The following is a 16613-nucleotide window of genomic DNA, read 5'->3' as shown; positions in this document are numbered from 1 at the left end:
GCAACTAAAAGGGAAAACACGATAAAAGACAGACTGACAGGCATAGGATTAAAAAGCAGCATAATCAAATGTCCTTAGAGAGGTTTGTCAAGTTTATAAAATGAAGAACGCGAGCAGCTGCTCGTGGGTCATCCGCTAAAATGGCATCTAGAGTACATGGCAGGCCAAGATCAAGACGCAGTGTGTTAAAATCCGGACAGGACGTTAAAATGTGGCGGACCGTCAGCAATTGCCCACATGGGCAGAACGGCGTTGGCGCAGCCGTCAGAAGATGGCGATGGCTGAATCGGCAGTGTCCAATTCGTAACCGGGCCAAAACGACCTCCTCCCGCCGAGAAGGGCGTGAGGAGGACGTCCAAGCCGCGGGAAGAGGTTTCAAGGCCCGAAGCTTGTTGTCCGTAAGTGCAGCCCAATCGGCATGCCACAGCGATAAAATTCGCCGACAAATTACCCTGTTACAATCTGATGAAGGGACAAAACAAGAAGCTGTCCGAGGCTGGAGGACCGCAGCCATGGCTGTGGCATCTGCAGCTTAGTTCCCAGGGATACCGACATGGCCAGGAACCCACATAAAGCTAACTGGAGAACCGTCGTCCACCAGCTGCTGAAGAGAGCGTTGGATCCGGTGCATGAAAGGGTGAACCGGATACGGATCACTGAGGCTCTGGATGGCGCTCAGGGAATCGGAGCAGATGACATAAGCAGAATGTCGGTGGCGGCAGATGTAAAGAACAGCCTGGTAGAGGGCAAAGAGCTCAGCTGTGAAGACCGAACAATGGCCATGGAGCCGGTATTTGAAACTTTGTGCCCCGACAATAAAAGAACACCCGACCCCGTCATTGGTCTTTGAGCCATCTGTATAAATGAAGGTCATATTAATGAAGCACCCCCCCCCCCCCCCAAACCATCGGGGATATCAGTTCCCACTTCTCAGCTGGGTAACCTCCTTCGGGAGTGGTAGACTGAACCGGCTGGGTAAGTCTCCTTTGGCTCCTCTTGCTGGGGAGGGGTCCCTTGGGTCACTCCTTTCCCAGGTTTCTGCTAGTGGGACACATGACACCCACCAGTGGCTGAAGAGCCCCAAAGTAGCTTGTCGTAGGGCTTCACGCTCACCCTCAATCCTGGAGACTGAATCAGTGTAGTCCTCCTAGCCAGGGAAACCCAAGGAGCAGCGAGAGAAATCCCAAAAGAAGGCCCCCAAGACCAAGTAAATTGCTCTACATGTGCAGTTGAGGTGGAGATTCTGGTGTCCACTGAGGATCTAGATGTCACCGGACCCTCAGACATAATGGATATAGACTGCTCAGGCAAAAAGTCAGTGACCAGCCACCAGTGACAAAAGTACTACCGCCGCTCCCCACGACATACCACCGGGAACACCTGTTGGGGTCTGGTACCTGAAAACACATTTGATTTTTGCCCAGACTTGGGAAGGTGACGTATGGCACGAGACATATCTCTTCCAACACTTCTGCTTCCGTCATTTGATAAGTTGGCAAATGCGGACACGGAGCCATTTAAAGGATATGAGGTGCTCCAGGAAAGGGTGCCGCTTATGCCGCTGTAGAGCTCGCCGATGCTCCTTAATTGCTTCAGCGACTTCCAGCGACCACCAAGGGACTGCCTTTTGCCGGGGGCACCCTAAAGAGTGAGGGATTGTGTTTTCTACCACAGAAACCATTGTTGTAGTCACCTGCTCAACCATCACATCGATGTTACTGTGTGGGGGGCATTGAACAGTGACAGGAGAGGTGAAATTCTCCAGTTCGCCTTGTTTAAAGCCCATCTGAGCAGGCGTCCATGGGCCTGACGCCGGGCAGTGACAGGAAGATGGGGAAGTCACTACCACACAGGTCATCATGTGCTCTGCAGTGGATAGATGGGAGAAGTCCTGGGCTGCAAACTGATAAATCAATGGCCGAGTAACTACCAAGAGCCACACTGAAATGTGTGGTGGCCCCTTTATTTAAGAGGGAGAGGTCAAATTGAGACAGTAAAGTTTCAACATCTCTGCCTCGGCCAGTAAGCACGGTGCCACACCACAAGAGGTTATGGGCATTAAAATCTCCCAAAAGTAGGAAAGGTTTACTGAGTTGATCAATCAGTGGAATTAATACATTCAGGGACACTGCACCATCTGGAGGAAGATATACATTGCAGACAGTTATATCCTGCATCATCCTTATTCTGACAGCCACGGCTTCAAGAAGGGTTTGAAGGAGCACAGTTGGTTTGAAGGAGCACAGTTTCACTACAAACTGAGTTTAGGACATCAATGCAAACTCCATCCGACACTCGATTATAGTCACTACGGTTCCTGTAGTATCACTTATAGCCGCGGAGGGCAGGGGTCCGCATTGCCGGGAACCAGGTTTTGCTGCAGGGAAATGCAGAAAGCAGGTGTAAAGCTTAACTGTTGCAGTAGCTCAGCCAGGCGGTGGAAAAAACTGCTGCAATTCCACTGGCGGATGACAAGATCGTGGGACTGGGAAGGGATAGAACATTCAATGAGGCAGCTCACGCCTCAGGATCACCTGCTGCCACTTACTTTTTGCCTGAGCAGTCTATATCCATTATGTCTGAGGGTCCGATGACATCTAGGTCCTCAGTGGACACCAGAATCTCCACCTCAACTGCACACGTAGAGCAATTCACTTGGTCTTGGGGGCCTTCTTTTGGGATTTCTCTCGCTGCTCCTTGGGTTCCCCTGGCTGGGAGGACTACACTGATTCAGTCTCCAGGACTGAGGGTGAGCGTGAAGCCCTACGACAAGCTACTTTGGGGCTCTTCAGCCACTGGTGGGTGTCATGTGTCCCACTAGCAGAAACCTGGGAAAGGAGTGACCCAAGGGACCCCTCCCCAGCAAGAGGAGCCAAAGGAGACTTACGCCTCTCCAGCTCAGAAGTGGGAACTGATATCCCCGATGGTTTGGGGGAGAGGGGGTGGGGGTGTTGCTCCCGAAGTTGGTGGTGCGGAAGCAACGGGGAGGGGAGGGGAGTGGGAAGTGCCACCGCTGCCCCCAGTCCCCCACCCCCACCATTTAGGCGGCAGGTGTTGTCTTTTGGTTCTGAGAGGCAACAGGAATGCGAGGAACTGGTGGGGTGACAACTGTTCTCGTAGCGGCGGTGTAAGAGGAAGTCACAGCCACAGGATGTAGGTGCTCAAATTTCCTCTTAGCCTCAGTATAGGCCAGTCTATCCAGAGTCTTATATTCCACGTTTTTCCTCTCTTTCTGTAAAATCCTGGAGTCTGGCGAGCAAGGTGAATGATGCTGTCTGCTGTTGACACAGATGGGAGGCAGGGCACATGGAGAATGGGATGTGATGGACGTCCACAATCTCGACATGTGACTCTGGAAGTACAGTGGGAAGACATATGGCTGAACTTACAGCACCTAAAGCATCGCATTGGTGGGAGGATATATGGCTTGACGCCACAGTGGCAGACCATCACCTTGACCTTCTCGAGCAATGTGTCACCCTTGAAGGCCAAGATGAAGGCACCAGTGGCAACCTCATTATCCCTCGGACCCCGATGGACACGCCGGATGAAATGAACACTTCACCGCTCTAAATTGGCATGCAGCTCGTCGTCAGACTGCAAAAGAAGGTCCCTGCGGAGTATAATCGTATTTAAGCTCTTACAGGACGTGATGGTAACAGAAACATCCCCCAACTTGTCACAAGCGAGTAATGCCCGTGACTGGGCACAGGATGCTGTTTTTATCAAGACTGATCCAGAGCGCATTCTGGATAAGCCCTCCACCTCCCGAACTTGTCCACCAAATGCTCCACAAAAAACTGAGGCTTTGGGGACATGAAAGAATCCCCATCAACTCTCGTACATACGAGGTACCAGGGCAAATAAGCTTCACTGCCATCCTTAGCCTGGCATTCCTCCCATGGTGTGGCCAGGGAGGGGAATGATTTGCAATCATATTTCTTGGCACTGAAGTTAGATTTTTCCCGCTTAGAGACTGCTGGTGACGGAACACCAGCAAGAGATGACGTACTACACTTCATGGCGTGTCATCCACCCTGATGCCACCTACTCCGACCAGAGGACCTCCCGACAGGTGCCACCCAGCCTAAGCAAGGGCTACCTGGCAGGATGGCCATTGCCGGGAGTCACGATGCCCCAGGGTAATAGGCATCTACTCCTTGGCATACGTGGGGAGTTAACGGCGCAGGCATCAGCAGAGCCATCCCTATGTAGTTAGGGAACTACAACCAACAAGGTTCATGGCGGCCCCACCACAACAAACTGGCTACCGTGCTGGATATGAGGTGCAAAGAATTCCATGGTCATCGTCGGTGCAGAAAACGACACTGCACAGTGGATGGAGGTAAACGCACCCAGGAAGGTGTCATCGCTAAAGAGATGGAAGATGAGACGGACTGCAATGCCACGAGAAAGTGGGCAAAAGATCTCAATGCACGATGGACATGATGCACCATGTAAGGCGCCCATCCCCAAATGGCTCGCTCTTCGCGTAAATTTTGAAAAATGGAAGTCAAACCTTACAGGGGACCCTCATATAAAGGCCGAAAGGCGTGAGACTCCTTTTAGTCACCTCTTATGACAGGCAGGAATACCTCGAACCTATTCTAACCCCTGGACCCGCAGGGGGAGTGGTGGAAAGGGAAGACAATACACAGATTTGTGCAGGTTTGTCTGTGAACCTGTACAGACTTGCAGATGCTGCATGCTAACTTGTTGAAACTTTCAGCAGAGGATCGTCTCAACAAATAATCATCAATTACTTTAAATTCATGTGTTTAAACTCTATAATTGATACACTTTATCCCATTAGCCTACATATCACAGATTAAAAATGTATTTTTGACTTATTGTAATTCTTTCCATAACTTCCAATTCAATCCCAAAGTTGAAATTTATAATGATGTATTACGTGCGTAAATTTCAGATTTTTATCTGGTCCCCTAACAAAAATATTTAAGGCCAAAAAATGAGAAAAAAAACTTTTTTTTTTTTTAAATGGTGTATTTCTTTAACATGTAAGCTTCTCACCATCGATACTATTTAAAAACAACTATACAACACAGTACAATAACAGAAAAACTATTAAGGCTGAGAAATTATCCCTCCTTTGGAAAAATACTGTTCAATAATTAAGTTTTTTAATTTGCAACCTGTCCCTTCACGAACCATGGACCTTGCCGTTGGTGGGGAGGCTTGGGTGCCTCAGCGATACAGATAGCCATACCGTAGGTGCAACAACAACAGAGGGGTATCTGCTGAGAGGCCAGACAAACGTGTGGTTCCTGAAGAGGGGCAGCAGCCTTTTCAGTAGTTGCAGGGGCAACAGTCTGTATGATTGACTGATCTGGTCTTGTAACACTAACCAAAACGGCCTTGCTGTGCTGGTACTGCGAACGGCTGAAAGCAAGGGGAAACTACAGGCGTAATTTTTCCCGAGGGCATGCAGCTTTACTGTAAGGTTAAATGATGATGGCATCCTCTTGGGTAAAATATTTTGGATGTAAAATAGTCCCCCATTCAGATCTCCGGGTGGGGACTACTCAGGAGGACGTCGTTATCAGGAGAAAGAAAACTGGCATTCTACGGATTGGAGCATGAAATGTCAGATCCCTTAATCGGGCATGTAGGTTAAAAAATTTAAAAAGGGAAATGGATAGGTTAAATTTATGTATAGTGGGAATTAGTGAAGTTCGGTGGCAGGAGGAACAAGACTTTTGGTCAGGTGAATACAGGGTTATAAATACAAAATATAATAGGGGTAATGCATGACTACACTAAAAAATGAATAAAAAAATAGGAATGCAGGTAAGTTACTACAAACAGCATAGTGGACGCATTACTGTAGCCAAGATAGATACGAAGCCTACACCTACCACAGTAGTACAAGTTTATATGCCAACTAGCTCTGCAGATGATGAAGAAATAGATGAAATGTATGATGAGATAAAAGAAATTATTCAGATAGTGAAGGGAGACGAAAATTTAATAGTCATGGGTGACTGGAATTCGGTAGTAGGAAAAGGAAGAGAAGGAAATGTAGTAGGCGAATATGGAATGGGGGTAAGGAATGAAAGAGGAAGCCGCCTGGTAGAATTTTGCACAGAGCATAACTTAATCATAGGTAACACTTGGTTCAAGAATCATAAAAGAAGGCTGTATACATGGAAGAACCCTGGAGATACTGACACATTTCAGATAGATTATATAATGTTAAGAGAGATTTAGGAACCAGGTTTTACATTGTAAGACATTTACAGGGGCAGATGTGGACTGACCACACTCTATTGGTCATGAACCGCAGATTAAAAGTGAAAAATTGCAAAAAGGTGGGAATTTAAAGAGATGGGATCTGGACAAACTGATTAAACCAGAGGTTGTACAGAGTTTCAGAGAGAGCATTAGGGAACAATTGACAAGAATGGGGGCAAGAAATACAGTAGAAGAAGAATGGGTAGCTTTAAGAGATGAAATAGTGAAGGCAGCAGAGGATCAAGTAGGTAAAAAGATGAGGGCTAGTAGAAATCCTTGGGTAACAGAAGAAATATTGAATTTAATTGATGAAAGGAGAAAATATAAAAAGGCAGTAAATGAAGCAGACAAAAAGGAGTACAAATGTCTCAAAAACTAGATCGACAGGAAATGCAAAATGGCTAAGCAGGGATGGCTAGAGGACAAATGTAAGGCTGTAGAGGCATATATCATTTGGGGTAAGATAGATACTGCCTACAGGAAAATTAAAGAGACCTTTTGAGAAAAAGATAACCACTTGCATGAATATCAAGATCTCAGATGGAAACCCAGTTCTAAGCAAAGACGGGAAAGCAGAAAGGTGGAAGGAGTATATAGAGGGTCTATACAAGGGTGATGTACTTGAAGACAATATTATGGAAATGGAAGAGAATGTATATGAAGATGAAATGGGAGATATGATACTGGATGAAGAGTTTGACAGAGCACTGAAAGACCAAAGTCGAAACAAGGCCTCGGGAGTAGACAACATTCCATTAGAACTACTGACAGCCTGGGGAGAGCCAGTCCTGACAAAACTCTACCATCTGGTGAGAAAGTTGTACAAGACAGGCGAAATTCCCTCACTCTTCAAGAAGAATATAATAATTCCAATCCCAAAGAAAGCAGGTGTTGACACATGTGAAAATTACTGAACTATCAGTTTAATAAGTCACAGCTGCAAAATACTAACGTGAATTCTTTACAGACGAATGGAAAAACAGGTAGAAGACGACCTCGGGGAAGATCAGTTTGGATTCTGTAGAAATGTTGGAACACGTGAGGCAATACTGACCCTACGACTCATCTTAGAAGATAGATTAAGGAAAGCCAAACCTACGTTTCTAACATTTGTAGACTTAGAGAAAGCTTTTGACAATGTTGACTGGAATACTCTCTTTCAAATTCTGAAGGTGGCAGGGTAAAATACAGGGAGCGAAAGCCTATTTAAAATTTGTACAGAAACCAGATGGCAGTTATAAGAGTCGAGGGGCATGAAAGGGAAGCAGTGGTTGGGAAGGGAGTGAGACAGGGTTGTAGCCTTTCCCCATTGTTATTCAATCTGTATATTGAGCAAGCAGTAAAGGAAACAAAAGAAAAATTTGGAGTATGAATTAAAATCCATGGAGAAGAAATAAAAACTTTGAGGTTTGCCGATGACATTGCAATTCTGTCAGAGACAGCAAAGGACTTGGAAGAGCAGTTGAACGGAATGGACAGTGTCTCGAAGGGCGGATATAAGATGAACATCAACAAAAGCTAAACAAGGATAATGGAATGTAGTCGAATTAGGGAATTAGATTAGGAAATGAGACACTTAAAGTAGTAAAGGAGTTTTGCTATTTGGGGAGCAAAATAACTGATGATGGTCGAAGTAGAGAGGATATAATATGTAGACTGACAATGGCAAGGAAATCGTTTCTGAAGAAGAGAAATTTGTTAACATCGAGTATAGATTTAAGTGTCAGGAAGTTGTTTCTGAAAGTATTTGTATGGAGTGTAGCCATGTATGGAAGTGAAACATGGACGATAAATAGATTGGACAAGACGAGAATAGAAGCTTTCGAAATGTGGTGCTACAGAAGATTGCTGAAGATTAGATGGGTAGATCACATAACTAATGAGGAGGTATTGAATGGAATTGGGGAGAAGAGGAGTTTGTGGCACAACTTGACTAGAAGAAGGGATCGGTAGGTAGGACATGTTCTGAGGCATCAAGGGATCACCAATTTACAAATCTTTAACATAATGCAGCGCGTCAGCAACCGTATATGTATAGAAAATAAACAATTTTTTCAGCCTTCAGTTGCAAGGTAATTTTTACTCGTTTACCTAGGTTTCGATTCCAGTAATGGAATCTTCTTCAGAACAAAAAATTAAATTATTTTGAGAGCCAAACACTGGCCATGTCACAGATTAAAAATTAAAACAATAGAGACACCTAGTCATAACATTATGTCTGTCAAAATTAAAACCATTAAGGCAACATGTGCCACTCACATGTGGTCCTTATTTCTGGCCGGCGTAGCTTCGTCTACGTTCGCCTTAATGGTTTTAATTTTGACAGGCATAATCTTATGATTATGCATCTTTATTGTTTTAATTTTTAATCTGTGACATGGCCAGTGTTTGGCTCTCAAAATAATTTAATTTTTTGTTCTGAAGAAGATTCCATTACTGGAATCGAAACCTAGGTAAACGAGTAAAAATTACCTTGCAACTGAAGGCTGAAAAAATTGTTTATTTTCTATCACCAATTTAGTATTGGAGGGCACCGTGGAGGGTAAAAACTGTAGATGGAGACCAAGAGATGAATAAACTAAGCAGATTCAGAAGGATGTAGGTGGCAGTAGGTACTGGGAGATGACAAAGCTTGCACAGCTTAGGGTAGCATGGAGAGCCGCATCAAACCAGTCTCTGGACTGAAGACAACAACAACAACAACAACAACAATTTGCAACCAATAACTTGGACCTATTAATACTATATTAAGGAATACCTTCAGCTAAGTGATAACAGTTTTAATTTGTAGGCCAGAGTGTGCTGAATCAAATGTCTTCTTTGGAAGGTCTAGGGCAAGCCATAACTGAAAAAAGTTACAAATGCAGATGCTCGCAAATGCAAAAAAATGTTTGTGGCCCGAAACAAAAATGGTCACTATTTCTAAATGATAAACAATGCAAATTTTTCAAAAATACTTTTTACTATACTAAGCGTTATGGAATTCACCTAGCAAATATCCATTTTCTGTGTGTCTGCATAAAAATAGTACAGTACTAGTTTCATTGCTGAACTGTCAGAATTGTTTGAGGGACATTCCATGGGCATGAGGGTGCACACACAGCACTCCAGGTCACCTTACTGGAGATTGGTCGTTTGCGAACTAATGGGTCCAAAGGAACGGTTCACCAGGAACGAGCGAGGAATTCTAAGGAACGGTCTTTCATAATTCACTTCGGTCGCGGCTTTCTACTTATAGTTCCGGTTTTTCGTGCACCATGTTATATTATTTCACTGCGATCAGCCACATAACACTACAGTTTTCTAAACAAGATGTTCTGCAGAATCACGAAAATTACAAGTGGGTGAGAATTCTGTTATGAATAAAAACTCTGTACTCCAGGGGGGAGGGAAGTGCCCCCTCTTTGCGCCTCCCATCTTCAGTCACCTATGCTACTAATTTTCAATTTTTCGCAAGAACCATATACGAAGCACAATGAACGGTGAACGAGTAAAAATGAACGGTTCCCAAAAGAGAGCGATCACCAGTGAACTAGTTCCCAAGTATGAACGAGTTTGCCCATCTCTACACCACACCACAATCTTATTCAGCATGTTCTACGATGCCATGAAGTGATACGTCCAAACCTTAAAACCATCTCCAACAAGTCTCAGTAAGCTGTGGGTGGTGGTTGAGAGTCCTGGACCAAAATTCCATTGTTCTGCGGAGACAACATGTTGCTGTCATCACCAGGGTGAAAGAGGATGCTACATTTGTACTAGATAGTTATCTAAATTCTATTATTCGAGTGTATATATCAATTTCCTAATCCTGTGTTGCCCTCTCTTTTCTTCTGTTACCTTTCATTTGAAAGTTGTTGTCCGTGTCAGCTCATATCAGTTGCCATTTACCATACGAAAAATCCTCTAGTACTGAAAAATAACATTTGTCACTTCTGTGTCCATTGAAACTGCAGATGGATGCCCTGACAACCACCCCCCCCCCCCTCCCACACACATACACACACACAAAAAAGAAAGTTGTTTTGTGTGTGTGTGTATGTGTGTGAGAGAGAGAGAGAGAGAGAGAGAGAGAGAGGGGGGGGGGGGGGGTCAGAAATGGGAAAGGGAACACTGCATGTAGCAAAAACTGCCTGATAAAAGTAAGTTACAAATGCACTGCTGTTGAACTATTTGCAAAGACTTGCAAGTAATCACGGAACCAAGCACTTAAGCTTTTATTTCTTCTAACACCAGTGTTTTAAATAATGCATAAATTCTTTGAATTAACTTACGTTAATTGCTTACCCTAAACAGTCAAAGTCAGGCAAATTTTAGATTTGCATCCAAAACCAATTATTTCAGATGAGTTTTACCTGTGGTGCCCACTGGGTAGAATATTTACTATTACAATAGCTAAGTGAAGAGTATAGTTATGTCAGTACTCTATCAAGGCTGTAAGCTGCACAACAGACAGGAAACGTATTTTCCATGATGACTCAACACAGCAACTGTTGTCACAAGTATCAGCAAGGAAGAAAACTGCAAAACAGCGACACTATTTTTCATTTCTCCATGAAAAGAAAGACGTTCTGAAAAGAAATTCAATCTGTTTCATATGAAATCATACTCACTTGATGCCCTTATTAGAATCACGTGCAACAGATGTATTATTATTGCTGTTGTCAGCTGAATCTTCTGTATTTTCACCCTGCTGCGTAATCGGTGTAGGAGAACGTGAAGAAAAGCCAGAATCTGAGTCGGCTGCAATACTGCGAGGAGGTGAGCTTAGCTGCCTCGTAGCACAGCGTGGTTGCCTGCAAGGACAAATAATGAAACTTCTTTGAAAAACACTGGAGAACACCAACAGCACATCTGTACAGTATAGAGTTGTTTCTCTGTCCATTATTATTGTCACCATGCACCTGACAACAATGGTCTCATTTTAAGATGACGTAATCTGCTTCATTGATTTTCAATGCATTGGTTTATGAAAAACAAAGTTTCTACACCCCAGCAACAGTATGTGACTATGCAGTAACTTTCAAGAATTTCCAATGACTAGAATAAAAACAAGTGACACCATTGCTACCTGAGCACAACTACACTAAAATAATATAAAGTGAATACAGTAATACCAACAATGTGTAGCAGACCACTAATGACATTTTTGAAGAGTTGTAAAGTCAGCTTTAAATGATCTGGTGAACCGCAAGCACTTGTGGGGGCAACCAAAATTTGCAGTACTGCCCAGCTTCTTTGAGCTGTGACATTACCTGTGTTGTATGATGTCATGGTAGTGTGGTTTATTTGAAATACATCATGTCTGCAGGGGGCAGGTCGGTGTACGCAGTGGCACTCACAAGAATGGTATGTTTGTTTCTAATTTTTCTGAGTGCTGTTTAATAAGTCATTGGACTTCTTTTGTGCTGTTTGTGAGAATAATATTGGAAAAGTTCGAGGCAGTTAATCAGAGTTATTTTGATGTTGGCAGCTACGACCAACAGATTCGTTTTTGACATTTGGAATTATTAGTACATGTTGTTTATGGTTGGAGATTAAATTTTATGTTTCCTTTTTTGTTAGTTGTGGATATGACAACGATGTTCATGAATAGGACCCTGCCCACTTCAATGATGAATGACATGTTGGCAATGATAAAATTCTTACAGTTATTCAGTTTCATTTCCAAATATGTGAAGTATTACGTTTGTGGAGATAATACGATTTGATCATAGCTGCTGCATCATGGGCCAGGCACCAGTATGTGCATTGTTGTCAGCAGGACAATGCACTGATTCTTATCTTGAGAGGGTCCTGATTTGAGAAGTTCAGGCTGACCATTTGAGAGACTATGCTGGTAACATTTTTGCTGTTGCTAGATTTGTGTGTTGCTGACTTTGGGTGGTGTGTATGTTTACATTATTATTATTATTATTATTATTGCTGCTGTTGTTTTTTGTGTGGTACTGCAAGTGTTTATGTGCCTAGCTGGGTGTATCTGGTTTATCGAAATTTTTGTTAATGCAAAATAATGTGTTGTTGATATTATGTTAGGTTGGGTTGTTTTGGGGGAAGAGACCAAACAGCAAGGTCATCAGTCTCATCGGATTAGGGAAGGATGGGAAAGGAAGTCGGCCGTGCCCTTTCAAAGGAGCCATCCCGGCATTTGCCTCGAGCGATTTAGGGAAATCACGGAAAACCTAAATCAGGATGACTTGACGCGCGATTGAACCGTCGTCCTCCCGAATCCGAGTCCAGTGTTATTATGTTGGATAGTGACTGGTAGGTATCAGAGTTCATTTTGTCTACATCAAATTCGGTTTTCACTATTTGTTCTGAGGGCAAGTTTTGGTTCTGTGGTACCATGGGTTTTGTTATAGGTGTACGAGTCAAGTGAAATTTCTGTGACTCGGTCCTGGAACTGTGTGTTGGGTTCCTGGTATCATGGACCTAGTTTGAGCTATGTAGGTCAAGCGGAATTTCTGGTACTGGGTCTTTGAACTGTGTGTTGGGTTCCTGATACCATGGACTTAGTTTGATGTTATGTAACAGTGAAGTTTCAGAGGCTAGTTCTTTTTACTATGGCTTTGTTGATTACTGAAGATTTCGTTTGCTTTATTTCTGCCTTAGTGTTTGCTTTATAGTGCCTTCATTATTTGGAGTGTCATATTTAGTTTGTTCCTGTCATAAACCTCCCAATTCCCATGGTGTCCCATTCTTCCATGTTATTTTTGCAATTATTTTAGCTACTAATTGTGACCATTCATGTATTTAATGGATGGTGTGATAGTTGTCATACTCTATAAACTTGAAATAGTGGTGACCGCCACCTTGATGAAGTTGCAGGTCAAAGCTGAGAGGTGGTATCACCATCTTTGGTTTTATCCATTGGTGACAGCTTGGAACTGTGTATCACACTCTAAATACACATACCTGTGTTTCACAGGCTGAACATCCCTTGGATGCTAGTACTGTAGGATAATGGTAAGCCTCTGTGGAAGTTTGGAACTACGGAGAGGAACTAGGGCAAAGTTGAAGCTATGAGAGGGTATGTGAAGCCTACTCACATTGCAAAATCGTGCTAAAGGTAGGCATTCATGTTCAAGTCTCATCCAACATACAATGTCAACCAGTCACAAATGTTCATAAAAACATCCACACCATTAGAGTGTAACTACACATGAGATCTCAATGAGAAGCAAGCTCCAAAGTGGTTTCAAAATGAAAGCAGACATTCTTACAAAAATGGGATCCAGAGCTTACAGATTGCTAAAGGAAGCTAACAGTAAATGAAGTTTACTGGATCAAATTTGAATGTACAAACATCCTATTTTATTTGCTATAGCTGACAATTCACAGATAAAGGTAATTAAACTGTATGAAAATCAATTCAAGAACCAACAATTTGCTCTAGTTAACTGAAGCTACTGATACTGGATGTCTTCTTTGTCCTGTAACACAATAATGGTGCTATATGTGGTGTCATATGTACACACATGCAGAAACAGAACCTGATACTGTCAATATTTCTTCTAGTTACTGGAGTATACGTTGTTGTGACACGCTGACCTACTGCGTAGCCTGAGGTCCAAATAAGGTTGAAAGATGATGCGGTACCAAATGCTTCAGTTAATTCATTTGCTCAGTAGGAATTCCATAGTTATCAACATTAAGAACTACAAAGAGGCAAAATGAAAAATAAATACTTTGATTTTCTTAGTAAAAATTCAAGTAGGATAACTTGTGAACAGTGCGTACACAGATTTATTCACAAAACTGAGGACAAATGTCTAGTTCTGAAATACAAGTCCTTCACAATCTTCTCGTTTATTGATAGTAATAAATCCAAACATCATATAACCTTGCACATGGCAATCACTGACTTGATAAGTTGGGCACTACATGCACAATATAAGTTGTATGTACTATAGTGACAAGTAACAAGTTAATGAATTCTATCCTTACATACTTACCGTGAGAAATTTTTGTTCCAACAGTTCTTCACATTGATTGTAGTTGGGGCATGATAATTTAAAGTATTTGGGGGAGGCATTAGTGGTGAATGGCTGCCCCTTCCATACCCACGATTATTGCGGACTGGAGGCATATCAAGAGCGACAAGCCCGCGCAGCAACTCTATTTGTTCAAATGGGCTAATATTATAGCAGTAACGTCCACCACGGTTATCTGATGAATAACTCAACTGCTGCTGATGCTGCTGTTGCTGTTGTCCTATGATATGAGCAATCATGTGAGGTGGGAACATTGCATGATACATCACTAGGCTGTAGCACAGCAATTGTCAGCACTGTATATTTTCAGTCTTTTCAGACAATAATGAGTAGCGCATTTTGGAGTGACTGTTATCCAGAGGAAAAGCTTTTCATCCTCCAGTGAAATGTATCACTGTTTACAGATACTGCAGCATATCAAACTATCTCAAAGGAGCAGTACGCTGTGTTGTTCTGTTTCAAACACAAAGTGCATTCACTCTTAACTCCCAGAATCTTGTCACGTTAAATCACTATCTCTACACCTGCAACTCAAGAATTATTACTCTTTACATTGGCCACTGCCTCAGTTAAATTAGGTTCTCAGGTGAATAAATTATTTCTTATAATATACTTCACAGAGGATGCTATAAATGTCAGTTTTCTGCAGCACCACTCTTTTACCCGTAAATATCACAGCCCGTATTGCCTCCGAGTATTTTAATTAATGGCCCACAGTTTCCTGATATGATTAAGTTACTCTGAAGTCTCCTCAATTCCCTGAAAAAGAACAAGGAAACACTGTTCAGTGTTAACTAATTAAAAATTGCATTGGTGACGCTTAACTACATTTCCATCACAAACATGAATTAGTCAGCTTGTATCAACTTTTAAAGGTTGGAAGAGTCCTAGCACAAGATACTATTACACATGAGTATACGCAAAGGTTACTTTAATTTATTTAGATTATTTTGTATATCAAACACATAATCTCTTACACCCTTTAACCGCAATAATACATTACTATTTTTGTTATTTCTGTGATTATGACAACCGAACTTACCTCCCTTAGTCGAAACAGAAAAGTTACATCGCTAGTAATCAATCAAACCGACAACTATATTGTTATATTCTGCAAAATTTAAGGCCAGTCTGACACTAACTTCTAAATCTTTGCTGAATCGACTACGCGAAAGAACTGAAATAATAAATACAGGACATACCTCAGCTTTGATTCCTTTGCGATTGAACAGTACAGCAGTGGCGCAAAGGATAACAATTACAAAAGCCGAAGGATATACATTGCAAATCACTATCATTCACTCCGTATCTGTCAATTAACAGGTTGGGATAATGACCCCTATCTTAAGTCATGTCATTACCGCACCTTAAACACCAACCACACAATAACTGGCGCCATGCTGGGCTGTCCTAGCGACACGACAAGTGAAGTAGTCTAAGCGTGATATACAGCCTTCTAAATTCTGTGTTTGGTGGGAAATTACACCCACGCTGTAACATTTCGCGCGTGAGTGCACATGAGAGGAAGCGCCATTTTTAGCGACCGCTCAAAGCTATTTCATAGGAAGACTTCTAAGTTGACAACATGTAAACGGTTACGATGCCGTGAAAAAGTTGAATTACTCATTCTGCTTCTCGAAAAAATAATTAGAAAGATACACAAATGAAAAGCTACATTATTAAAATTGAAGAAAAACAAGATGACTCATTGCGTACGGCGCGCAAGGCGCACTTAAATATGGGTAATGAATCAAACAAAAATACTAAACACTGTTTTCACAAATAATAAAAACTTACTCACAGTGAAAGCTTGTAACTAGTTGAAACAGCTACACACAAACTTATGAAATGATCTCTCTGTAAATAACAATTCTCTTAGCGAACTGCTAACCGTAGGGAAATTAACGAAGCAATGATGAGCAGCCTGTTCCGTTGCTAGGTGACAGATGAAAGTTGTAATAGCAGAAGCCAGAAAGCAAGCGAGATGTCAGTGTTTGTTTGTGTACATGTGTGATTTAATTGTCACGAAAGTTCTTTTGGAAGACAGCTGCTACAGTGTGTTGCTAATCTAATTAAGGCGGTAGATGTTTGATTGTCAACAACATCACTAGATCCACGTACTCCGTGAAAACACGTGATGAAGAAAACACTGTATGTATAAATAAGCCATTAAAAAAAGGAAAAGAATGCAAAAGCTTATAAGATGATACTCGTACAAACAATAAGGAATATAAAAACTGTGCATGAACACAAAACTGTGTAAAAATGAGGAATACGTCGATACCGGCAACCCTTCAATAGTAATTTCTTTATTAATTATAAAATATGCCGTCGGTACTTGAAGAACATAGACGTATTAAAAACTTT

The 16613-nt window shown here is 42.3% G+C and overlaps 1 protein-coding gene across 3 annotated transcripts in view; it reads right to left on the bottom strand.

Annotated features, from left to right (window-relative positions):
• Positions 1-15765, bottom strand: part of LOC126199329 (poly(A) RNA polymerase gld-2 homolog A-like) — a 162759-nt gene extending 146994 nt beyond the window's left edge. For all 3 annotated transcript variants that reach the window (XM_049936174.1, XM_049936173.1, XM_049936176.1), the window contains exons 1-3: positions 15449-15765; positions 14208-15005; positions 10866-11048 (exon numbers count right to left, since the gene is read on the bottom strand). In XM_049936174.1, coding sequence (XP_049792131.1) covers positions 10866-11048; positions 14208-14512 — 488 coding nt within the window. In that variant the 5' untranslated portion in view covers positions 14513-15005; positions 15449-15765. The remainder of the gene's footprint in view (positions 1-10865; positions 11049-14207; positions 15006-15448) is intronic.
• Positions 15766-16613: the final 848 nt, after the last annotated feature.

The sequence above is a fragment of the Schistocerca nitens genome, chromosome 8 (assembly GCF_023898315.1).
Source record: "Schistocerca nitens isolate TAMUIC-IGC-003100 chromosome 8, iqSchNite1.1, whole genome shotgun sequence".
NCBI classification, from domain to species: Eukaryota; Metazoa; Arthropoda; class Insecta; order Orthoptera; family Acrididae; genus Schistocerca; species Schistocerca nitens.
The sequence above is the reverse complement of the archived record's forward strand: the minus strand, read 5'-3'. Positions and strand labels throughout refer to the sequence as shown.